The sequence below is a fragment of the Bos indicus genome, chromosome 15, assembly GCF_029378745.1.
Source record: "Bos indicus isolate NIAB-ARS_2022 breed Sahiwal x Tharparkar chromosome 15, NIAB-ARS_B.indTharparkar_mat_pri_1.0, whole genome shotgun sequence".
NCBI classification, from domain to species: domain Eukaryota; kingdom Metazoa; phylum Chordata; class Mammalia; order Artiodactyla; family Bovidae; genus Bos; species Bos indicus.
In genome coordinates, this window is record NC_091774.1 from 74,393,206 (window position 1) to 74,419,874 (window position 26,669).

The 26,669-nt window shown below is 39.8% G+C and overlaps 1 protein-coding gene across 1 annotated transcript in view; it reads left to right on the forward strand.

Moving 5' to 3' along the window:
• Positions 1-26,669, forward strand: part of HSD17B12 (hydroxysteroid 17-beta dehydrogenase 12) — a 177,798-nt gene that overhangs the window by 106,452 nt on the left and 44,677 nt on the right. Inside the window, exons 4-6 of the mRNA XM_019975274.2 lie at positions 6,437-6,544; positions 21,710-21,774; positions 22,645-22,689. Of these exons, the coding sequence (XP_019830833.1) occupies positions 6,437-6,544; positions 21,710-21,774; positions 22,645-22,689 (218 nt within the window). The remainder of the gene's footprint in view (positions 1-6,436; positions 6,545-21,709; positions 21,775-22,644; positions 22,690-26,669) is intronic.

Genomic DNA, 26,669 nt, shown 5'->3' on the forward strand with positions numbered 1-26,669 from the left:
ATTCTGGTTTGGATCCTTTTGCTGTAAGGACATCGTTGAGACAATTGATGAAATTTGAATAGATTCCAAGAATTACAAGGCAGTACTGTATCGAGGTTAATTTCTTAATTTTGATGCTTATATAATATTTAGGAGACTGTAGGAATTAAATATGAAAGGAACATTCTTAAACTTTTTAGTCTCAGGACCTCTTTATACACTTAAAAAGTGTGGAGAGTCCCATAGAGCTTTCATTTATGTAGGATACAGCTGTCAATGTTTATTGTATTAGAAAGTCAAGCTGGCTAATTTTTTAAAATAAATTTTTAATTCATGTAAAAGTAATAGCAGTAAACCCATTCTATGTTAGTGTAATGTATTTTTAGTAAGGACAATAGCTGTCTTCTGAAACAACAAGATTCAGTGAGAAGAGTGGCGTTATTTTACATTTTTAAAACTCTCTTTGATATCTGACATAGAAGACAGTTGTGTTTGCAGATCTGTTTCTGCATTCACTATGTGAAGATATGTTCTTTTGGTTGAAGTTCAAAAAAAAAAGGGTTTCCATGGTAGCTCAGCTGGTAAAGAATCCACCTGTTTGATTCCTGGGTCAGGAAGATCCCCTGGAGAAGGGATAGGCTACCCACTCCAGTATTCTTGGGCTTCCCAGGGGGCTCAGATGGTAAAGAATCTGCCTGCACTGTGGGAGACCTGGGTTCAATCCCTGTGTCGGAAAGATCCCCTGGAGGAGGGCATGGCAACCCACTCCAGTATTCTTGTCTGGAGAATCCCCGTGGACAGCGGAGCCTGGTGGTCCATGGGGTCACAAAGAGTCAGACATGACTGAGAAATTAAGCACAGCACAGCAGATAAGAAGAAAATCTGGTTTACATGAATATGTAGTAGGAGAAGAGAAAGTGATTTGGGTAGCCTCTTCAGATAATGGTGGATATTTTTTTTTGGTTACTACATCAACATTCCTTAAGTGAAAATTTCTTCAAGGTTAGTTGTGATATGGAATCTGAAAATATATCAATGAACTTTTCATACTCCATTACCTTAAAATCCATATGTCTATCTCCCACATTGAATAGGTCTTTTGTCCATCATGATTTTTTAACTTTATGATTGGTCTTTGGAAAATATTGGTTCCTGAGTTTTGCAAATCTTATAAATGTTGACACTGTTCCCCTCCCTGTGCCCCACCCCCCGCCAAATTACAATTACTAATATCAGTCCTAATCTCATCAAAAAAATATTTTCTTTCAGTCTCAGGATGGTGGATACAAGTTTTACAGGATTCTAATTTTCATTTAAAATCTACGATTTTACCATGGACAGTAAATCGTGTTGCTTTTCTTGAAGTGCCAGGCTAGCTTCACCCATTCTTCGGATATGTCTGCCAAACCTGAATAAGCATAGTTTTTCTGTCAGTTGTTCTTTAAAGTGAAATGACGCTGCCTGAAAAAGGGCAGCTAATTCAGCCCACAGCTCAACGGTGCTTGCTTTTTCTCAGGACGGCCACTGTCCTGGGTACACAGAAAAAGTGTCTTATGTAGACTTCCCGTTTTGTCACATGGAACATTACAAAGATGTATCCACAAGGGTAGAGATTTAATAAAAAGTATTTTACTGCTTCTTACAGGAGCCATTCTTTACCAAAACTGACCTTTTTCTTTTTTACTGCTGGTATGTGAAGAACACAGTGACTTTTAACATAGTTAGGTTTCTTGGGAAGCCTCGAGCAGTTTTACCCACCGTTACTTTTGTGCTATTGGCAGTTATCACCAACTAAAACAGGCAAATAATGTCTTGGTAATTTTGACTCTAAAGAGCCATCAGGGTCATGGGTCACTGTTTGAGAACGGCTACACTGAAGTCCTTATGGATGATGGAATCTGAAGCAACTGAATGAAGCATGGTTCAGGAGAAAAATTCCTTGTACAGTATTTGAAACTTTGAGATTATTTCAAAATTAAAAAAAAAATAAATAAATGATAGCCTTTCAAATGATGAAAACTGAAATTTACGATGATAGTCACTTGTGAGTTTCAGCAAGATGCCAGTAAATTCTTCTGCAGATTAAGTGGCATATGTCGTTTAGTAAACTTTTTGGCGTCCAGTTGATTCTTAGTAAATGATAACTTAAGAATTATTACTGTAGTAGCTGTTATCAGGTATTACTCCTGTTCAGTTGGTAGACTATTAATTGCAGCCCTAAGCACTTTACATGGTACCTCTGAGTTCTTTAGGACATCCTAGAGTCTAGATGAGTGGCGTCAGGTCTGTATTCTTAGTTCCAATAATACAGGAGGAGACTGTAAATCAGCACTTTTGCTTTTACTTTGGTTTAATATGTAAAAACTGTGCTTTAAAATATGTAAAATATTTAAAATATGTAAAAACTGTACTTTAAGTGAAAAGTGTTGTTTTGTGTTGAATAGAAAAATGGTTCTACTTTTGGCAAAATGTTGAACTATATTGATCTTCAGATTATTAATTGCCAAAAGTAGTTATTTCAATAGCTAATATTTTAAATTTTATGGTAATTTTTTCAAAAGTTCCTGGATTGGTTTTGTTTTGACTTTAAAGAAATAAAAGCAACTGTTAAGCTTCCTTTTTCTAAATACCTAAGTGAGAGACCTAGATCTTGAAAAGAATACTTTTTCCTGTGGTGAGATTTCACAAAACCAGAATGGAATCTTGTAAGAACAAAGTAACATGTTGAAATAAAAAGAGGTCACTTAAAAACAAAAGCAGCACAGTCAGCATTTTTAGAAGAAAGGTACTGTGTGATGTTTGACTTCTAATTAATTCTAACTATCTTTTTATTTGAAAGAAGAAAGAAATGTTATGGAGGGTTACAAAAATATCCCTTTTGCTTTCAAACTTGATTTTTAGTTCATGTATCCTGCATGGGAAATTGGTCAACTCTGGCCCAGATCTTACTGGCAGTACTCACTACCTTCTGTGTCCATGAGTTCCACGTGGTGGGTTCAGCCAACCCCAGGATCACGTGTTATGTTTACAATCCTGGGTTGGCAGAATTAGTGGATATGGTGGGCCGAATACAGAACTCGAGCCTCCGTGGATTTTTATATTCACAGGGCATCCTAGAAACAAATGGATACCAAGAAATACATGGATACCAAGAGACGAGTTTAATTTCATTTCTCAAGCCAACAAAGAGAGGTGCCTCAAGGAAAAAAGTTGCTTTTCAAAAGGAAAAAAAAAAAAGTATTTTATGTGATTTAAAAAAAATGCTGAGACATAATTGGAGGAATTGTTATATATCTTTATCCCACAGCCCTTAGGGTATTGATTTTAACGTATCAGAGCTTCTACCTTGGAAGAAAGACAATAGAGGCAGTCATGTCGTGGACCGTTGTGGTGGACAAGGATCAGGGTACTCAGAAGTATGTCTCCAAAGCTTCGGTGAAGTTCTTACTCTTCTCCAGTGGTGGGCTGTTGCTGAGCTGTAGACTGGTAGTTGTATGAAGAGCCTCGGGCAGGAGACGTGAACGTGGAAATGAAGATTATATTGGGGTGGCCCAAAGGTTCGTTCAAACCTGAAGATGATGGTCCCCACTCACAGTCCAGGTGCTTGTTGCAGCCTTGTGCTCGTGTTTAAAACGGAGGTTTCCTGTTCATCTGCGTTGGCTTCTATTGGCAGGGCCAGATGATAGCTGATAGGCTATGGGAAGCAGGGAGATGCCTAGATTTATTTCCACAGTTCCTAAGGAAGCCAGCTGTCTCCCACCCCAGCCTTTTAGAACATCTGTCATTATTCTCTTCTAAGGGCCTTGGCCCAGAGAGTGGCATCTCCTGTCCTGTTTTTATGTACATGCTTCTATTTTTGACTCACACAGCTTGGTGGTGGTGGTTTGAGGGGTAGTTCATGGAGCCCTCAAAGCTGGTCCACAGACCTGGTCAAGAGCATGCATAGCCGATAACCTCGGGAAAGGAAATGTGAGGGAAGGCTCCTGGATTCTTCTGGGGGAGTTTTCCTCACTATAAAAGGGACCTAAACAGGATGTCCCGTTGTTGATTCTGAACGTTGCCTGCGTGGCTGTTTGGAATGGCAGTGGCCTTCTTGAAACCAAGAGAAGAGCCAGTCTAGAGGAATAAGAGAAAGGGTGGAAGGACCCTGGAGCCTTGTGACATTGTTGAGCAACTGAACAAAACAGACCCAAGTCCTTGTCCTCACAAGCTTAATTCTGGAGGGAGCGGAGGACAATAAACATGTACATTAACAAGGTACATAGATTAGAGAGGGGTAAGCACAATGGGATGGAAAAAAGCAGAGAAGGGGGAGACGGAGTGCAGGAGAGGAGTAGCTGCATTTTTCAAAGGCTGGTCAAGGAAGACTTCTCTGACCCAACAGAGACGCGGGATCTGGAACAACATTCCAGACAGGGCATAGAAAGTGCAAAAGCCTTGAGTGTATTTGGAGAAGATTCTGTGTCTACAGAACTGCCAGGACCCCTGTGAACAAGGCTGAGGAGTGACCGGAGAGTAGGTGGGTAAAGATGAGTTTGGTATCAGGCTGTTGCTGAAGACTTTGTTTCTTCCTGGATGTGAGATGGCACCCTTTGGAGGTTTGCAAGGAGGGAAGTGACAGGATCTGACCTATGTTTTAAAAAGAAGAAAAGCCCACAATAGGGACAGTGAAGAAAAGTTAAGAGAAAGAAAACAGTGTTAACTGGACTAGAGCAGGATTCAGAGGAATTCAGGTATAAGTTCAAATTTTTATGTATCTGGAAAAACTTGCATCAAAAGCCATGACGACATAAGAAAACTTACTTATGCCATATGCATATAAGGCTGTGCCATGTAAGTACACTCACCAAATCTTCTGAGATCTAAAAGTAAATTTGATTCAGTGGCTGTTAGGTGGCTTTTATTAGTAGAGAGAAATTTTCCTAAATGTCAGCGTATAGTGCTGGTGTGGAAACAGACTTTGCTTTTCTTAAATAAATAGATAAATTTTATCTTATTTTACCTCTGGAATAAAGTTTTACTTTCCATAAAACGTTTCTTTCAGCCTTTTGATTTTAGTCTTTTTTCTTGTGAATCGGTGGCTCTAATAAAGGCAAGAGTTCTTTACTTACTTGTGGTAAATTCTGTGAACCATCTGTGATAAGACATGTTGGACCAGCTATGGGGAAAAACCCTGTATCTGGCTGTCCATTACATGAACACATATCATAACTCATTTATATTCGAATCGTAGGTATACCTTTAACACTAGATAAGGTGTTTTCCAGGTCAATTATTATCCTCTCTAGTTTATTCATAGATTCCTATCTAGGGTCGATAACTTTTCATTGAGTCTAACTAATAATAAATCTGTCGTGAACCAGCTGTTTTAGTTTCAGACATAAATCCTTTTAGGTCAAGAACAGAAATCTCTGTGGATTAATGCTGTATATTCTGTGATGAGCCGGCATTGACTTCAAAGGAAGAACATTTTATTTTTGGAAGTAGGGTTTTTAAGTTAATTCTTTTGAATTCTCATCCAGTTCCAAAGAATAAACATTCTTAGAGACTTTATGGACTGCCTCCTGTATGCCAGTACATAGTCGTATTGATAGTAATAAGGTCATATTTTTGTACCTTTGTGTTGACAGCACTAATGAGTATTAGTGCCTTCATTTTCAAAAGAGGATGCAGAGGCCCATAGACTTGCTCAAAGTCAAAGCAAATAAGTGTGGAAGAGAAATTGGTAGCCGTGTCTCGGTAACCTCACCGTTGATGCCATGCTCTCAGAGCAGCTCACTGGTGAAGGCAGAAATCAACATGACACGTTCCTTCTCATGAGGATGCTTTCTCCAGTGTGTCTCACTTCTCAGTTTGTTATTTCCCTTAGCTCTGTTTAGACCTGAATAGTCCTGTGCAAAGTGGAACACAGGTCTTTCTTGTGTCACTCTCTGGCTCCATTACTGTGCATTTTATGTGGGCTTTTTAAATGTAGCCACTATTTATCATTAACCAAGTTTCCAAATTCTAATATCATATTCTTTTTATTTCCAGATTAATAATATGGGTTTTTTGTTTTAATAGATCCCACTTTACAATATTTTGTGACATAGAGACTGAAGAAAGAATGAAGTTACCAATTTGCAATTAAAATCATAAAGCCAGAGATACTTAAAGAGTATATAGCATGATGATATGAACCATGTTTTATAGTTTGTACCTAAGGGTCTAAAAAGCCATCATTTTGATTTATAGGAGAACTGATTAAGGAACATTCACTGGAATTTTTATTTCAGAACTATTGTGCTGACTCTATAGCATCTCTTAGATGGTCTCACGATTGCTTAAAATTATCCTGATCTAAATTTCATCTCAAGTTGGGGTGGGGAAAGTGTTTGAAAGAGTAATGTCATCAAATGCTTGAATCTTATTTGCCATATATTAATTTTCCTCTCTCCATTTGTGTTTTTTTCCCTAGGAGAAAAATTCAAAGTGGAAACAAAGACCATTGCTGTTGACTTTACGTTAGAAGATATTTATGACAAAATTAAAACAAGCTTGGCAGGTCTCGAGATTGGTGTTTTAGGTTTGTATCTTTGTCACATTTATAGATTCTTCTTATATCTATTGATTAGTACTGTTTTCATTTTGAATGTTAGGTGTTCAACTGGTGGCCTAACTAGTGAAAAGAAAATTGTCTTGTTAATACAAATGATCATTAGATGATATTAATTTATATATGCGTGAATCTTTATGTTTTGTGTTGTATTTTAATGATGACTACAATTTAGGTTGTTTTCTTGGCCTGCTTTATTTCCACTCTTTCATTCTCTCGGTATGTATTTAATATAGCTATGTTGTTATAATCGTTTTAGCAGGTGATGCTGACCCATTTTTATAGTTGAGGAAATACAGGCTTAGAGGGGTATTTCTTAGCCTTTGTTCAGTATTACCCTCTCCCCAACAAGGAGTCTTTTTAGACATTGTTTTCCACTAGTCTTCCCTCCCATGAAATTTTAGTACCACAGGTACACTGTGGATCTTGTTTACGTGCTGTACCTATACAGAAAGGTTAAGAGCTCACACCACGCCCCCAAAACAATTTTTGCCCACTGAGGGGAGCTATCACCCCAGATGAGAAGATGTGACTCAGATGAATGACTTGCCTGAGGTCACACAGAGGCTGAGAACTGCACCTGGGTTTTAGCCACTACAGTAAATCCCCTACCCAAAAACGAGTTCCATTCTGAGAGCGTGTTCCTAAGTCCAGTTAGTAAGTCCCCCAAAGTTAGCCTAGGTCCCAGCTAACACAGCTGGCTATGTGATACTGTACTGTAATAGGTTTATAATATTTTTCACACAAATAACACACAAAAAACAAAGAACATGTTTTTAATCTTATACAGTCCATACAGTACCTGAAAAGCTCTACTGAGCACTGTTGTACTTTGGTACTTTGCAGCAGTGTACTAAAAGTACCGTCGTCCTTCTCAGCAGTGATGTACCAGCCCCGTCACTGCTGCTTTAAGCTCGCTGCCAGACGTCCTGGGCTTAAAATAAAGATACTGCACGACCACACTCTGTGCAGTTGTTGTTGTTCAGTCGCCCAGTCGTATCTGACTCTTTGCAACCCCGTGAACTGCAGCATGCCAAGCTTCTCTGTCCTTCACTGTCTCCTGGAGTTTGCTCAGACTCAGGTCCATTGAGTCGATGATGCCATCCAACCATCTCATCCTCTATCAGCCCCTTCTCCTCCCTCCTTCAATCTTTCCCATCATCAGGGTCTTTTCCAGTGAGTCAGCTGTTCGCATCAGGTGGGCAAAGTATTGGAGCTTCAGCATCAGTCCTTCCAATGAATATTCAGGGTTGATTTCCTTTAGGGCTGGAGTGTTATAGAAGGCTTTCTTCAGCTGTCTTTCCCGACCCAGATATAGAAAGTCTACAGCGTGAGTTTAGGCACAATAGGTAGATCTATGAAGGATGAGGTACAGGGTACCCACTTCCAGAATCCTAGGACTTGTGTCAGTACGTAAGCATTAATATTTAGACATAAGAATTGATATTTTCCTGGGCCATGTATGCTAATGGAACCACTGCTTTTGTAGTCCAGCCCCTTAGTAAATTGCAGCCTGCGAGTCAGCAGTTTCCACCCTTCTTTATTCATTCACCAGTCAGTGAACTGGAGATACAACAATAAACAAGAAAGCACCCAGCTTTATGTAGTGTAATCTTCTGAATGGAAAGACAACCCTGATCAAAAATAGTTATCTATGGGATAAGTGTTGAGACAGGGAGGGCAGGGTGTAATAAAGAGGATAAAAGGAATGGCAGAGTTGATATGGGAAAAAATAATGGTGACTTGGCCTAGCCGGTAGGGTAAGAAAAAGGATGATTCCAGAAATACGAAGGGAGTGGAGGAAGCAGGACTCTACATGTGGGCGATGCAAGAGAACCCTTGATGACCTTCAGGTTTCTGGCTTGAACATCTGTGTCAGTAATACCATCTAATAAAATGGGGAATCCTAGAAAAGGAAGCTTTTTGGGAACAAGGATCGTTTAAGTTTGGGGTTCTTCTAGGATGCCCAAATGGGTTCTTTTTTAATTAATTTTTATTTGAGTATAGTTGCTTTACAATACTGGGTTAGTTTCTACTGTACAGCGAAGTGAATCAGCCATATGTACACAGGTATCTCCTCTTTTTTGGATTTCCTTCCCATTTAGGTCACCACAGAGCACTGAGTAGAGTTCCCCATGGTATACAATAGGTTCTCATTAGTTATCTCTTTTATATATAGTACTGTATATATGGGCTTCCCTGATGGCTCAGTGGTAAAAAATACGCCTGCCAATGCAGGAGATTACCTGCCAATGCCAACCCAGGTTTCGATCCCTGGGTCCAGAAGATCCCCTGGAGAAGGAAATGGCAACCCACTCTACTGTTCTTGCCTGGGAAATCCCATGGACAGAGGAGCTTTGTGGGCTACAGTCCATTGGGTGGCAAAAGAGTCAAATACAATTTAGCAACAAAACCACAACAGAAGTGTACTTATGTCAATCCCAATCTCCCAGTTCATCCCCTCCCCACCAGTTGGGGTTGTCAAGTTGATAGTTGGACATATGGGTCTAGCTGTTAGTAGAGCTCTGAACTAGAGATAGAGCTTAGAGGTCAGTCATCTCTGAGTAGTCGTCTCATTGGAGAAAGGAGACTGGAGCTAATCCAAGGAGAATGGAGAGAAAGTAAAGAGGAAAACTGGGACAGAGCTCTGTGTCATCACGGGCTGCCTGGAACTAGTGTGGAGGAGGGGTAGTTTTTTGCACAAGTTCAGCACTGTCCACTGGAAATATAATGCAAGCCAGGTATGTGATTTTAACCTGTCTTGTAGCCGCATTTTTAATAAATGAAAAGGAACAAACGAAACTAATTTTAGTAATGTATAACCACTGTATCCAAAGTATTATCACTTTACCAAGTAATCCACATAACACTTTTGGAAACATTTTATATTCTTTTTCTCATACCAAGTCTTCAGGTCATAGGGTGTGTTTTACATTTATAACATTATCTCGGTTCGGACTAGCTACATTTTAGATGTTCGGGAGCCACCCATACCTAGTGAAAGTGTCAGTTGCTCAGTAGTGTCTGACTGTTTGCGACCGGGTGGACTCTAGCCTGCCAGGCTTCTCTATCCATGGAGTTCTCCAGGCAAGAACACTGGAGTGGGTAGCCATTCCCTCCTCTCCAGGGGATCTTCCTGATCCAGGGATCGAACCCTGGTCTCTTGCATTGCACACAGATTCTTCACCATCTGAGCCACACACATGCCTAGTGATAGACATCTATCTCCAGTTCATCTTGGCTGTCTCTCATCCTCAGTTTGTGTGGGAGAGCCATAAATATAACTGTGAGGTTTTCCTTACGCTTTGACATGGCTTTTAACCTGGGCAGTTTGCAGTGTCTGGCAATATCCAGACACACTTCTGGTTGTCACTAATTGAGGAGAGAGGAGGAAGCTCTGTTGGCCCCTGTGCAGAGCGGGAGGGAATGGTGGTAAACATGCTCAAATGCTCAGATAGACTCCCTCTGCAAAGGATGATCAGGCTGAAATCTCAGCAGTGCTGAGGTTGAGGTTAAAATCTTAACAGTGTGGCTTTGAAGTTATACTGTAATTAAACGATTTGATTGAATCCTTAGGCCCCCACACACATACATAGACAACTTAAGTTTTGATTTCTTAGGTTGGTTACAGCTCAATAATAAAAATAATTAGAGCTAATGCTCCTTTAAAGTTTATAGCAGCACTTTCACATTCATTATACTATTAATTGGCTATACACTTTGTTTTCTTCCTACTCTGTCAGAACTATCTCCTTAATCATGAGCTTTGTATAATTATTATTGACATTTATTAGCAGATATATTGCATTGTAATTTTAATTTGCCAAGAGTTTTGAGGAAAATATTAAAATGTCCTTATGAGCTAAATTTTATCTTACTACTAGGTCATATTTCAACCTAAATCTTATAGTTCTTTCTCTAGTGTGGGTGTAACCATCTAGAACTTGTGGGAGGGGTCTGGTGTTGATTTTTTATATTATTATTATTACCTGAACATATAGCCCCTTCACTTTTTTCCCTCTTCCCCCACCCCAGTCCAGATCCCATTATACCCCCACCTCTGTCTAAGAAGGATAAAATAATTTATTCTCCTTCCTCCTCTGCTTAACGTCAGTCTCACCTTATAATATTACCTAAAATAACAAACATATACATTGATTTCTAGTAAGATTTAGCAATCAATCCATATTAAGTCATAAGAAAGATTTTTTTTTCTACTGAAAAAATTTTAATGAAACCAGTAATGATAAAAAGAAATAAAAATCACCAAGGTATATTCCATTTGTTTGAATAGCATTGACCACTAAAAGCATAGTCAGTGCTTAATAGAGAATTTCTATTTTCAGAATTGCAATAGAAAATAAACACTATGTGTTAGGAAAGAAATATTAATTTTTCAATAAGATAAGTGGGGAAAAAAAGGGCCATGAATTCTGTGAATTCATACTGAAAGCTTACCATAACTTGATCAGACTGCAAATGTGTAAGGTTGAGACGATGAACTCTTTACTCTGCTGTGTAAAATAAGCAAACATCTCCTGTCTTCTGTCAGGCAAATGCCAAGAAACACAGATTTAAGAAAACTTAAAAACAAACTCCAGCTATTTAGAGAAAATGACATCAGTCCTGCTTTCAGCAAGCAAACAATTGGTTAACAGAATGTGACTGTTATAATGCTCAGTTGATTCCTCAAGAGAGACGCTCACGTGTGTTCCAGGTCGGTTTGGAGGACTTCATGCACTACATCTCAGTCGGCATACTTTACCAAGGCCAAGGGAGTAGACTTGGTTTTGAAGTATGCCACAGACAATACTTGTTTCAAATTCCACTCTGACTTTTTTTTTTTACTTTTAAACAGTGGCATTCTTTATTTTAGAGGCAAAAATAGAAAGGTCCTTCTGGAAAAAGATGCTTAGTTTGTGATTCATTTAAAAAAAATCAACCATAGCTTTTTTCAAGCTTTTAATGCATCCTGGACCAAGAGTTTCCCTATGCTAAGTGCTATTAAGGTCCTCTCCACCCATGTCATTATTTATGTAACTTGTAGAGTCCAGAAAATCTGTTGGTACCGGGTGTCGATCTGTAATGGCTTAGTACCTGTTGATTACCCATGAACTTTTTTCTGTCTCTACACAGTGCCCATAATTATATTAAGAGGCAGCATTTAAATAACAACAGCATATATAGACAATAAGAGTCAGTTGATTGCAAAATCTGAGATAGATGTTTTTCTCTTTTCTTCCTACTACTAAGTCACTTCAGTCGTGTCCGACTCTGTGCGACCCCATAGACGGCAGCCCACCAGGCTCCCCCATCCCTGGGATTCTCCAGGCAAGAACGCTGGAGTGGGTTGCCATTTCCTTCTCCAATGCATGAAAGTGAAAAGTGAAAGTGAAGTCGCTCAGTCGTGTCCAACCCTCAGGGACCCCATGGATTGCAGCCTTCCAGGCTCCTCCGTCCATGGGATTTTCCAGGCAAGAGTACTGAAGTGGGGTGCCATTGCCTTCTCCACTTTTCTTCCTGTGCCCTTCATAAATAAATAATTGTTCTATTAATGTATTTGGTGGGTTATTTTTTAATTGGTATCTTCCCTTCTCAGCTGAATGCAAAAATATCTCTTGATTATCCTTACCTATGCAGCCTTATGGATTATGGGAAAAACATCAGAAGCATTTGTGTTCTGTTTTCCCCCCTACAACTTAGTATTTGTTCTGGGATGGAAAATAGTTGAGTGTTGGGAATTAAGTATCTTAAAAGATAGTTTGAGCAGAGATTAATAGTTAAGATCAGTCCTGTAGCTCTATAACTGTTTATATTTAATTTTCAAAGCTTCTTAACAAAAGACCAAAAATATTATTAGCTACTTGGGGGAAAGGACCAGTTAGCTTCAAAATGGCAAACTCCCAGGGAATTAGTTTGGTTGAGATCTCTAGAAGGCTTTGTTGTACTTCAGTCCCCAAAGTGTCAGAGGAAAAGGAAACAGATGGCTGAGACTGGGGACCACAGGGGGGTAGGAACTGGGCTGAGGAAAACTTTTCTAGGAACCTTGGGAGGGGAGAAATCTTAAGCACTTTGGGAAGTTATTATGTGGCCTCTCGGTTCCCAGTTAATGAAGGAAATTACAAGTAGAAGAGTCTTGCTGCTTTTTCAGAGGGTTTTAAAATATGTAAAGCTACAGATGATCTTCTTGCCATTCTCAGGAACTTTACTATTTAGAAATTAGTTTTAAAGTGCCTTCTTTTGAAATGTAAATGTCTCTGAAAGAGCAGTGACATCTTCATTTTCATCTGATTGGTATTAGTGTGTTCAGTTTACTGTCTACTTGCTGGATGAGTCACCTTGAGGAATGACTATTTTAGTTAATGAAAGATGTGGAGAAATCATTTTGAAATGGAGCAGCGAGGCTTAAAGAGGAAACTGTAGTGGTAGGCTGATGAACAGTGGGGGTGCTTAGGTGCTGCTGGTGGTTTAGTTGCCAAGTCGTGTCCAAGTCTTGTGACCCAATGGACCGTAGCCCACCAGGCTTCTCTGTCCATGGGATTTCCCAGACAAGAATACTGGAGTGGCTTGCCGTTTTGTTCTCCAGGGGATCTTTCCAGTCTCCTGACTTGCATGTGGATTCCTACTGACTGAGCTACCAGGGAAGCCCAAGGGTGCCTAGAGAGAGGATGAAAAATAGAACGGCAAGATAAGGTTAGTTGAGAGAGCACCAGTGATAAACTTTGGATGTCTGGAAACACCCTTCTTCCTTTTCCTTTTTTTCCCCTTGCCCTGTAGCCCAGGTATAAAATGACTCTGGCTCAAGAAAGGACAGAGGCTATTGTTTTAGTATGCAAGAAAGGATTAGAGGAGCATTGTAGGATGGTAGGATGATAGTTTGTAGAGAGGGTGAATTTACTCTATTATTCCAGGATATAATTTTCATGCCTTCTTGGGGTTTAAGACATTTCCAAAACTTCTCTTTTCTAATACAATCAAGTTCTGTCCCAAACCACCAGAGTTAGTGTAGATCCCACAGGTACGATGACACAGTCCCCAAATAGACTGCATTCATTTCAGACACGAGCTGTAAGTTTGAAGGTCCCCAGGCCACCTGCACTTCTGACCCGGTGGCCACGAATTTGTGGTTTCCCGTGACCCTTTCAGGTTCAGCAACTTAAAATCAGGACCAGCCAAACGAAGAGACACAAAGGGCAAGTCCAAGAGGGGTCCAGACACAGAGTTTCTGTGCCCTTGCCTTGTGGGGTCAGGACTCGTCACCTTTTCCACACATTGGTGTGTTCACCCACCGGGAGGCTCCATTGACCTCAGGGCCCGGAGTTTTTATTGGGGTTTCATTATTTAGGCATGATTAATCAAACCTTTGGCCAAGTGATTCAACTCAATTTCCAGCCCCCATCCCTTTTCCACAGGCAGGGCTGGCTCAAAGCCCCAGCTCTAGTCACCACTGACTGACCTCAGGTTTCTTGTCTGGTTAGCTTAAACTCAGATGTGATCCAAAGGCCCCGCCATGAATAACAAAGACATTCCAAGGGTTTAGTCATTTCCCTTCAGGAATCTGGGACAAGGACCAGGCAAACTATATTATACAGCATTCTTTTTAATACAGCATTTTTTCATTTCTTAATTGTTTGTCTTCCTCTCCCACCCCACCCTCCCCATCCCCCTGCTACAGGCAGATCCTATTTTTAAAAAATAATTTTATTTACTTATTTATTTATTTTTGGCTGCACTGGGGGTTTTGTTGCTGTGTGCACACTTTCTCCAGTTGTGGTGAGCAGGGGCTTCTCCTCTTTACTGCGATGCTGTTCACTGCAGTGGCTTCTCCTTATGCAGAGCACAGGCTCTAGGTGCACAGGCTTCCGTAGCTGTAGCACGTGGGCTCGGTAGTCGTGGCTCACAGACCTGGTTACTCCATGGCATGTGGAGGCCTCTGGACCAGGGCTTGAACCCTTGTCTCCTGCATTGGCAGGCAGAGTCCCATCCACTGTGTCATCAGGGAAGTCCCTTCCTGTTTGTTGATAGTCATGCCCCAACTCATTCAACAAGTAAAATTGCGGAGAGATAGCAGTAAGCAAAACTGATACTGTTTTTGCTTTCATGGAAGACAGCCACTGAACAAGTAATTAGGAATAGGTTTCATGTAATGAAAGGGTAAATTGCTGAGAAGGCTAAGAGTGTCAGAGAGGATCTCTCCGAGAAAGTGATATTTAAGTTGAGACCTAAAAGTTGATTAATCCTGCAAGAAAAGATGTTTCCAGGTAGAAGAAACAGGATGTATAAAAACCCTGAGGTGAATGTGCTTGGCAGGTTTGAGGAGTTGACAGAAGGTCTGTAAATCCAGAGCACAGATTGTACTGCTAGAGTCTGGAGATTAAGTGATGCCACAAAAGGCTTAGAAATCCGGGTTGATACGTTTGGACTTTCTTGGCAGGACAGTGTAGAGATTGTAGAGTAAGCAGTAAATTGATATCATTCTAGCACTTTAGATCATTCTGACTCCCGAGTAGAAGAGGCAAGAATTGATGCAAGGAGACCGATAAGGCTATTTCAGCAATGAAATATAAGATAAGGGTGGCTTATATTAGAATGATGGTGGTGGGAATGGATAGAAGTGAATTGACTGGAGAGATGTTTAAATAGAAATAGGACTAATTTCTGATGAGGTCCTCATCAGAGGTCTTGCCTGACTGAGGAGTCAAGAATAGTAGCAGTTTGCTTTTAATTATTATTGCCAAGATTCATTAAGTGTTTTTATATGCCATGCACCATGCTAATGAATCTCATTCAATCCCCAACAATCCTATAAGATAGATATTAATATTTCTATCCCACTTAACAGACAAGAAACAGACTTACAGTGATTAAATGCGTTGTCCAGGATTATTTTGTTGTTTAGTCGCTAAGTCGTGTCAGACTCTTTGTGACCCTGTGGACTGCAGCTCACCTGGCTACTCTGTCCTCCACTGTCTCCTGGAGTTTGCTCAAATTCATGTCCATTGAGTCAGTGATGCTACCTGACCATCTCATCCTCTCTTGTCCCCTTCTCCTTTTGCCTTCAGTCTTTCCCAGCATCAGTCTTGTCTAATGAGTCAGCTCTTTGCATCAGGTAGCCAAAGTCATTCAAAAGCAGTCCAAGATTATACAGTTACTAATTAGCAACTTTCAGGTCGACTTGAGTAGCTGGGAGCTATTTCTCTAAGACAAGAGACCATGGACCAGGAGCAATTCTGTAGAAAACAATGACGATTTCATTTTGAGTTATGTTAAACTTGAGAAGGCTGTGAGAAAGCAAAGTGGAGATTCAAGTAGACAGTGGGATCTTGTGTAAATGCCCTCCTTTGGGCTGAATGAAGCAGAAGCCTGATGCAGCCAATCATGGCAAACAGAACAGGTACATGGAATTTTTAGGAGACTAGTATAGTGCCTTATGGGCTTCCCTCATAGCTCAGTTGGTAAAGAATCTGGCTGCAATGCAGGAGGCCCCAGTTCGATTCCTGGGTCGGGAAGATCCCCTGGAGAAGGAAATGGCAAGCTACTTCAGTATTCGTGCCTGGAGAATCCCATAGATAGAGGAGCCTGGTGGGTAGAGTCCATACGGTCCCAAAGAGTAGGACACGACTGAGTGACTTTCACTTTCATAGTGCCTTACAGTTCCATCAGATGTATTGAACGAGATTGGATTTCTAAAGTGAGAAGAAGGTTGAATTCAAATGTATTTCCTTTTACTCAAAACCCACTAGTGGTATTAATTAAAGCAAAACCTTTAGCTTAAAACTGGGCAATTATCTGTGATTTCAGAAATGTAAGCAGAACCATCATTCATGAAACTGACACACATTCCTCTTGTTCACTGAGCTTTAACTACCAACCCTCTCCCATCCTTCTGTCCTCATTCTCTCTTCCAACTTGATGGATGGCAAATCTTACATGGTTTTGTAATGAGCATCACGTAGCAGTTTGTAATTAAACAGTGGAGCTGAAATGTTCTGTTGTGTTGCTTCTGACTCAATCTTAATTTTTCAATTTCTGAGTAAAAGCACTGTAGATTTAAAGCCCTGTAAACTCTCTTTTATTTAGAAATTGCTACTCACAAGTGTAGGAAAACTGTAAAGTTTGCAAAATGTTTTACTTGCTGTTCCAAATATCATCTGTCAGAGTCTGAACATGTGCTAGCTACAGCAATATGTTAAATAAGGCAAAGAAGGAATTTTCTTTGCATCACTTTCCAAACTCCGCAGACTGTAAGATTAGATTACTTGAATGAAGTAAAGAGGGAACAGGAGCAGTTAGGATAAATTCAATCCGTGTAAAGTTATCCTGGTTAACTCTTGCCTAGAGCTCTCTTTTAGATGGATCTTCCACTTCAGTGCTGGTTACGTACAATAAAAACAGGGACCTTGGCTATTGTGCTGCAGCCCCGGCACCTACCCTAGTGTTGGGTGCAAAATAGGAGTTCAATAAACACTTGTTGAATAAGTGACCACACAGCAATTAACAACTCTTTCTCCCCACTTATTAACAGACTAGTATATTCCAAGTGTTAGTTGCTCACCCAGAGTTGTGTCCAACTCTTTGTGACCCCATGGACTGTAGGCTGCCAGGCTTCTCTGTCCATGGAATTCTCCAGTCAAGAATACTAGAGTGGGTTGCCACGCCCTCCTCCAGGGTATCTTCCGGACTCAGGGATCCAACCCAGGTCTCCTGCATCGCGGGCAAATTCTTTACTGACTGAGCCATGAGGGAAGCTACCAGGGAAGCCCACCACTGCCACACTTTTGAGGGGCTTCACTTAGGATTCTCTGGTGGCTCAGATAGTAAAGAATCTGCTTGCAGTGCAGAAGAGCTGGGTTTGATCCCTGGGTCGGGAAGATCTCCTAGAGAAGGGAATGGCTACCCACTCTAGTATGGGTGGGTAACCTGGAGAATTCCATGGACAGAGTATGTTCCAGGCATTGGGTTAAACCTTTTATGTGTATTATCCCATTTAATGCTTAAATTGTTATGCCTGTTTTATATATAAAGGTGATGAGGAAACAGGCTTACTGGAGTGAAATCACCTGCACCTTGTTAGGACCTGGTAGCTGCAGACTGAAATCAGGGTCTGTTGGACTCTGAGATCCATCCCCTCCTGGTTCGAGAGCTTAAAATAAGAGAAGTTTTTCTCCACTCATGGTGTTACTTGGGTCTGCATTTTTAAAAATTCAGTATCTTTTGCAATAAAGAGAGGTGGCAGGATTTTTTAAAATTCAGTTTTTTATGAATGAACTGCATTAGTGTATCCAACTACAAATGTGACCAAAATGTAAACTTAGTATCATGTTTTCCACTTTGATGTGATGAGAGAGAAATAGAGAAGACTGCATTACTTGTTACGTATTAGGAAACCGCATCATTAGGCAGTGTGTTTTTAAACTGCCTTAATGTCTTATGTGTGATTAATCTGGAAGAGGCAGCAGGTTGAAGGTGGTCTGTGTGTGGTTACCCATATCTGTTATTATTGTGTTCGTTCAGATGGACTTTTATTCTCTAGCAATTTATTGTCATTTGCTCCTCCCTCATGCCCAACCCAGATGCCAGAAATCGAATTTCCTAATGACATCATTATCTGTACAGCAGCTGGTTTTGATAAAGGATGCTAAGCCCAGTAAGGGTAGAAGGAGCAGAAAATGAATTCAGAAGAAACAAATCTTGTGTATGTTCTCATCATTTTTTAAAAGTATGATAGGTGGAAATGATTTTTAAGCAGCAGTATGGTGTAATTTAGAATATTTATATAACATTCAGAAATACTCTGTGGATTTTCCGAGTCTTTAAAATATAATGGTTTGTGGTTTCGGTGTTTTTGAAAGTTCTGGATAGCAGATGTGGAGAGAGCACTGTTGAGCCTAGCACACGAACAGCTCCTCTGCAGGGATCTGCCACCTCCTTCTCTTTCCACTTGCCTTGTCCTTGTTCTTGGCCTGTCTTCACCTCTCTTCTCCATCTGCCTCATCTCTTCCATTGAGCTCTTCCCAATCTCAGAACTCCACTGAGAAATGGATGGGAAAGAGTTTCTGTTCATGGTCCTGTGATGATTGCTGGGGTAGTGCTCGGCATTCTGAGATTACATGTACATACAATACCTTGTTTTCTGAAAGACATGGTGTGTTACATGAGTTAAAAGGATTTTTCAGGTCATTGAACAAAAATGTTCAATCTGCCTCTGGTGCCTGACTTGAAGAATTCAAGGAAACTTACTAATGAACAGATATTTAATGCTAATTTAAAACACTACCGTTTAAAAGGGATTTTCAATTATCTGAATGATGTTGGAACAACTTGTGACATTGTTTGGTTTGGCGAATCCTGTAATGAATCCTGTAATATAAGAAGATGGTATTGCATGTACCCATTCTTAATGAGATTAAATTATAATGTAAATATTTCCACCCTTCCCTCCTACCCAAAGCCTGTTTTCTTCCTTTTCCAAGTCCCTGCTTGTTTGGTTGCCTTTTCTGCCTGCTGTTTGGTTGTTGCTGCCACCTGACGTCTCAAAATAAAATTGCAATGAGTTTACTTTTTCCAAAAGATTCTCACCGTTGTGCAAGTTTATGGAAATAACATTTGAGAGCAACAGTTGTTTTTCTTGAACTCTTAAATAATAGCACTCTGAAGTGATTACTTACTGTGGAGAGAATACAGGTAGCATATCTTCCACCAGCGAAAGGTCCGACTAATAAGATAGCAAGAGATTTAAGAGTAAAGGACCACTTGGCCAGTGTGACCTTGGCAGGTATTTCGGCTCATAAAGTCAGGCTCAGTGCTCTGAAAGATCTAGTCCAGTTTTAAGACTTTTTTTCCCTGTGTTTATTTTTGATTATAAAGGCATAGCCCTTATACATAATACCATTTATTTCTTTGGATTAAAGGTCTCAGTGTTGACTGTGTTTTCTTTTAGAATTGTATTAAATAGATGATCACATTTTCACCATGTGAGTGGATAGCTGTGATGTCTTTCCTTTGCTCAATTAGCGAGACAGATCTGAAGTCTTTGTGTTGTAGATACAACCTTACCCAGAGTATCACTTCCTTGCTTAATTAGTTACGTATGGGCATCTTCAGCTTGACTTTGGCCCTTGTAACACAAGTTGGCAAGATGGCAAAAGTTAATGGTGCTGCTTACAAAGTTCCTGGTTTTTTTTTTTCCTTCTAAATCCAAATCGGGACTGTAAAAGATTTATAGTAACACTGTTCAGTTTTCTTCAGCATTTTGAAAAGTAACGTTAGTATTGCCATGGACTAGAAAGAGACCTAGAATCTAGGTCTAGATTCTAGATCCAGAGACCTACAGCTAGAAAGTTTTCTAGATACAAGAGAGTGAAGAAAGATGGAGTTCGCAGTGTGTGATGGAATCTTCTTTCCCAAAGAACATTACAATTCGGCAAAACCCTTTCCTTGAGGACTCCTGTAATCTAACACTGACTTCCTAAAGAATAGTTTAACATTTTAACAGATATTTTGGTTGTTGCTGTTTCTCTGTAAATAAGTCATTCATCCTTTATAACCTTGTGGATGGTCAAGGCAAAGTCGAATGAACACAGACCCGCGCCTTCAACTAGTTCTGCTGGTCTTTAAAGAATTGATTCCTAGAACCCCTGGTGGGCGGAGAACATTTTGAATAAAATAAAAATGGATTTGAACCTGCTATTATTTTTCTGTTTAGATACCATCCCTATTCAGATGGTCATGAATCTTAATTAAATACAGTTTGCTTTGCTACTGTCCTTTGCTTACAAATTTTTCAGACAGGTTTCTGTGATCTTGTTCAAGCCATCCTGACCGAATTGTACCAGTAAAATCTTGAGAGTCACAGCCTCAAGTGACTGGCTTGCTGCTAAATATAGAACCTTTACTGAGTTCCTTTGAGCCACTAATTTTGTTAGTCTGTTGAAAAAGTTACTGTTACTACTCTCAGGTTTATCTGGCATAATTCCTTATACGCTTGAGCAGAATGATCAGAATTTCGTTATCTTTTTGCTACTGAAACCTTTCTTTTCTGATACCTTACAGTTTTATTAAACATTGCTATCAGATTTCTGTTTATTATCTAATTATTACTGACATTTTTTTCCCCTGAGCTGAATAAGGAATGAAGTCATAGGATGGCTTTAAGAAGTGGTTAAGACACCTCTGAAGTCAAATATTCTCAGTTTGAATCCTAGCCTTACTTTGCTCTATGGTCTTGTGCAAGTTATTTAACCTCTGTGAATGTCAAACCTTCCCTCACCTCCCAGATGAGGTCTGGGACAGACCCCATGGCACTCTGTGCTTTGTAATGAAATAGTTGTTTAATTCTTTTTGTTTAGTGTCTTTCTCTTTCTACTGGATAGTTTGCTCCATGATGCAAACTATTGTTTATGGTTTTTCTGGTTCTTCACACGTGTCTTGCACACAATTGAATGGCAAATGTTTGTTGAATGATTAAAATGTGCTCTCATTTAAGAGGTGAAGACACTGAGATGCATATCATGCGTGACTTATCCCAAGTCACATATTTTCTGAAACAGTTGTAAGTAGAACTCAAGTTTTTAGTCTCCTATATAACTGTATCCTCCGCTCTTTCTACTGTACTCTGGGCTTCCCAGGTGGCTCAGAGGTGAAAAATCCGCTTGCCAACGTAGAAGCTGTGGGAAATGCAGGTTCGATCCCCAGGTCAGGAAGATCCCCTGGAGGAGGAAATGGCAACCCACTCCAGTATTCCTGCCAGGATGATCCCACAGACAAAGGAGCCTGGTGGGCTACAGTCCATGAGGTCACAAAGAGTCAGACACGACTGAACACACACACACAGAGAGAGAGGTTAAGCAGCATCTACAGGTGTATTACAGAGGCGGAATGCACACATGCTCCAATGGGCTATGCAAATTGGGAGGCCAATAAAAAGTCCTTTTGCCAGGGGTTGGATCCGGAAAGGCTTAGTGAAAGAGGAGACATTTGAACTGTCCATACAGGTAGATTATGGATAGAGAGATCACTCAAGACATAAACATTTTATGTAATTATATGTATCATTTTAGTCTCATTATGTTTAATCTCTTTATGTCAAATCTACAAAATGTATAGTAGCTAGCTAATGATCTTGTTTTATTTCAGTGAACAATGTGGGAATGTCATATGAGTATCCGGAATACTTTTTGGATATTCCTGACTTGGACAATGTAAGTTGTTTTTTGTAGATTGTGGTCATAGAAAGAATGCGTGCAGGCATAGGTGAGGCAATATGGTATAATGTTGAGACTGAGCGCTGGAGTCCATCTAACAGCTGAGATTCACACCCTGGTCCTTCTACTCACTACCTGAGATCCCCAGGGAATGACCCAACCATCCTTAGTCTCCGTTCCCTTGCCTATAATATAGGCAGCTTTACAGAGATGTTAGAAGGATTGAATGAGAAAATATTTATCATCTCATCTGCACAACGCTACATTCAATAATAGCTCCAGTTTTATTATTATTATTATTATTATTATTTTTATTACATCAAAGCAGCTCTGTTTAAGTATCAGGATTGTAAACACCAATTTAAAAGCCATAATTGTGTTAATAGTATACAGCAATATAGTGGATTCAGGTAAACTAGCTCTACCAAAATGAAAGCTATATACTTGATGCATGTCTAATTCTTTAATAAAAACTAGAAAACGTATTATTGAAAGAATATGTAAATTTTTAAAAATTGTTGAAAATATTAGATTCAATAGTTTCGTCTTTCCATGTTAGCGGAGAGGAAATTGCATATTTATTTTAGGTTTAGTGTGGTTTTTTCACTTGCAGATTTCACTTGTACGTATACTTTGGATTTTGTATACTAGCATGAATCACTGCATTGTTGAAAAATACTGTAATACTGAGAGTAAAGTATAAGCTGCCTCTTTACCCCCAATCCTGTCAGTTTCCAAGGTCTATACTATATCTGGGGAAACTTTCAGTGCATCTCTGGATTATTTATATATCTCTATCTATCTTATGTATAATATGGTCACTTCCATGATCAAATCTATATAAAATGATCAATATTTCTTTTGCAGACCATCAAGAAACTGATAAGTGTTAATGTCCTTTCTGTTAGCAAGGTAAGGAAACTTATAATAAATATGTCATCCTTATAAATAGCTTCTTTATAAGTATGTCACCTTTTTCTGGATCTTTCTATTTAAAAGCACTGAATCAGTTTGTTCACTTCAGTCAGCTCTTATTTTGATTCAAGTATGTATTCCAGATGAAAACAATTTATTTCCTTACGTTTTCAGAAAGTAGAAAGAACTAAATACCAAACAGATATCTATATAGTTCTCCTTTTTAGCAACTGAACATTTATTAAATGCCTCTTATATATAAACACTTCTACAAAAACATAGTGAGTCCTTGGAATATGCAGACTAACTTAGACTAAAGATTGATTCTTTTACAAAGCTTTCACCTATGAATAATTCATTGCTAATCTACTGTTTCCAGTCCATATCTCCTGTGGTCCACGTAAGCTGATGAGCTAAATGTTGTGGAAAAGCATTGTATGTGGGACCCCAGAGTAATGAGAATGATTTTTATTAGCCACACATGAAAATTACTCTCATTTCTAGTTGCTAGACATCCATTATAGCCATGTTACTTGTATATGCCAACAAAAGACACCACAGCTAATATATGCTAAAAGGAAGAATAGCTAGCAAGTATGAGCATCTCAGAACCATCCCTCCCTACCTCTCTTAGGATGAGGAATCTTATTTTCCCAATCTGGGATCGAACCTGTGCCCCCTGTAGTGGAAGCTTGGAGTCCTAACCACTGGACCACCAGAAAATTTCCATTTCCCCTTTTATTTTAACAGTAACTACAATGAGATAGTATACCTTGATTATACGTACCAGACCAGCAGAAAATACTGCTTAAGGCAGAATTTCCATACGTAATATCAGGTAGTTTAAATTTAAACATACTGATGGAACAGCAAAATTATTAATATTTTCATTAACTCATATACTAATTTAAGAAACCCCCCCCCAAAAAAAAAGCTCAAAACTATTTGGACTGACCAGATAAATATAAATAAGAATGTAATTATATATATGGCATAGTCCTTTTTTTTTTAATTGTGAATATTTAAAGAAAAGTTCTCCTTGGGTCTTCATGTCCTGAGAAGTCATAACCCCTTACACAGTTGATTTCAAATTCAAGGACCCTAAAATCTTATTCCAAGTTCAGAGGAATAAAATCTTATTATGCCTTGTTCAACTTTTCATATATGGATAGCTGTGCTTCTCCCTGTGTAATGTATATGTCGCTGTTAAAGCGTGTAGTTAATTCAGTCTTTATGTGATTTTAGCAATATAGTTGGTTCAGGTCAAGCAGGTCCACCAGAAGGAAAGCGACAGCGTTGATGCGTGCACACCATGTGACATCTGGCAGCGTGCTGCCTAAGGCACCTCAGATGAATCACATTGTAAGATGACAAATAACTTTATAAAATAAATAGTTGCTCTATGTTTTTTGTTGTGGTTAACCAAGATTTTTTCTCAAGTAAGATTCAATGTGAGGCAAACTACAAACAAGTGAATCTGTGAGTAGCTTTGGCTCAAGACACACGTGCACAAAATTAATGCTTGTAAAACATGGTTAATGTGCGTATATCTGTATAGTCTTAAAGGTATTTCCCTTGGCATGCTATGTAAATGTAATCATTCTTCAATAATCTGTGTAAGGTTTCAAGTTAATTAAATAACTCCATCATTTACTAGTAATACAGCCTTGAGTGAATTACTTACCCTCTGTGCTTCAGTTTTTCATCTATAAATTGAGGATAATTCTCTTTACCTTACAGAGTTGTTTTGGGAATTAAACAAGGTAATATGTGTAAATCTCTTAGAATAGTGCCCAGAGCATACTAAAGGCTCTAAAAAATGTTTCTGTTACTTTGTTAAACTCAGAGATGGTGAAGATGTTGAGTAAATGTATGCAGCTATTACTTTTTTAGCAAGCAAATTTTTTTATCAAAATTAAGATCACTGTGGTCTATAATTTGTTTTATGGTTTTTGCCTTTTGAAATGACTGTGTAATATGGTTTTGATAATCCTTTCTAATATATTTGGCCAAATGCTTAAAAATAATGAGTGTTGGAGAGGTGGTCTGAAGATGGCAGAGGAATAGGACAGGGAGACCACTTTCTCCCCCACAAATTCAAAAGATCAAAAGATCATTTGAATGCTGAGCAGCTTCCACAAAACAACTTCTGAACACTGGCGAAGGACACCAGGCCCCCAGAAAGGTAGCCCATTCTCTTCAAAAGGAGGTAGGACAAAATATAAAAGACAAAAAGAGAGACAAAAGAGTTAGGGATGGAGACTATCCTGGGAAGGGAGTCTTGAAGGAGGAGATGTTTCCAAACACCAGGAAACACTCTCACCGGCGGGTCTGTGGGGAGTTTTGGAATCTCAGAGGACAACATAACTGGGAGAAAAAAAAAAAAAAAAAACCCACAGAATATGTGCCTAATTGCAACTCCCAGCAGAGAAGTAGCCCAGAAGTAGCCCAGATGTGAATCTGCCACCAGCGAGCGGGGGCTGAACAGGGAGGTGTGGGTGGCATTGAGAACTGGGCCTGAATGCCCTGAGGACAATCTGAGGGAGCTAATGTGAGACAGTAACCCGAACTGTGGGATAACCAGAGAGAAAAAAGAGAGAGAGAGGACTTTACTGTGAAAAGCTCTAACCTAAGGCACAGCCTGGCCTGCTCACAGAACAAAGGACTAAGCTAATACCAGAGGAGAGCTAGCCATCTGCAGACCGGCACCTCCCCACGACCTAGAGGCAGAGAGGCAGGTGGGCGACAGCCAGAGCTGGAAGGTGAGGGACAATCTCGGCCCCAGAGACGGCATCCTCCACCAAACTGCGAGCAGGCTCCCAGTTGCTAAGCAAGTCTTCCTGGGATCCTGGACGGTTGACATCCACCAGGAGGGTCGCAGAGGACACACACAGCACACCTGAGATGGTGCTCTTGCGACACGCCCGGGAAACTGAGCGGCTGGGACTGGGGAGGTGATAAGACGCACAGACCACCTGGGACAGTGTGCTCGCCAAGCACCTGGTCGCCTGAGCTGCTCAGACCTGGGAAGGGCACAAACCGCATGCGCAGCCGAATCTGTGTCTTTGTGGAGTACCTGAGAACCTGAACCTGAGCAGCTTAGACCTGGGAAGCACACGAAACCCAGGGCCTGCTTTGGACAGTTCCCCTGCAGAGCAACCTGGAGGCTGAGCAATGTAGACTGGGAAGGCACACATGCTGTGAGCTGGGGCAAAACCAGTGTGGTCCATACACTTCGAGCACTCGCCACACATGCCAGTGATATTTGTTTGCAGTGTCCCTCCCTCCCCACAGCACAACTGAACAAGTGAGCCTAAGTAAGTGACCACCTTTGCCTCCTTGTGTCAGGGCAGAAATTAGACACTGAAGAGACTTGCAAACAGAGGAAGCCAAAATAAACAAAGAAGAGGGAACAGGTGCAACAGATTAAAACCCTGTAGTTAGCATTGATTAAGCATTGGAAGGGGCCTATAGACCTTGAGAAGTATAAGCTGGAACAAGGAACTATCTGAAACTGAACTTACCCTACACTGCCTTCAACAGCTCCAGAGAAATTCCTAGATATATTTTACTATTATCATTTTTAAATTCTTTTAATTTTTTTAAGTTCTTTATTACTCCTTTAATTTTCATTTTTATAACCTACTATTACCTTGCAAAAAAGACCCTATTTTTAAAACAAATTATATATATATACATATATTTTTATATAATTTTTGTGATTTTGTTTTGTATTTTTAATATTGTATTTTTGAGAGTCTAACCTCTACTCTAGATTTTTAATCTTTGCTTTTTGGTATTTGTTATCAATTCTGTACTTTTAAGAATCTAATCTGCAGTACCTATTTTTACTTAGGGGTGTGATTACTGGCTTGATTGCTCTCTCCCCTTTTGACTCTCCTTTTTCTCCCCCAGGTCACCTCTATCTCCTCCCTCCCCCTTATCTTCTCTACTTAACTCTGTGAATCTCTCTGGGT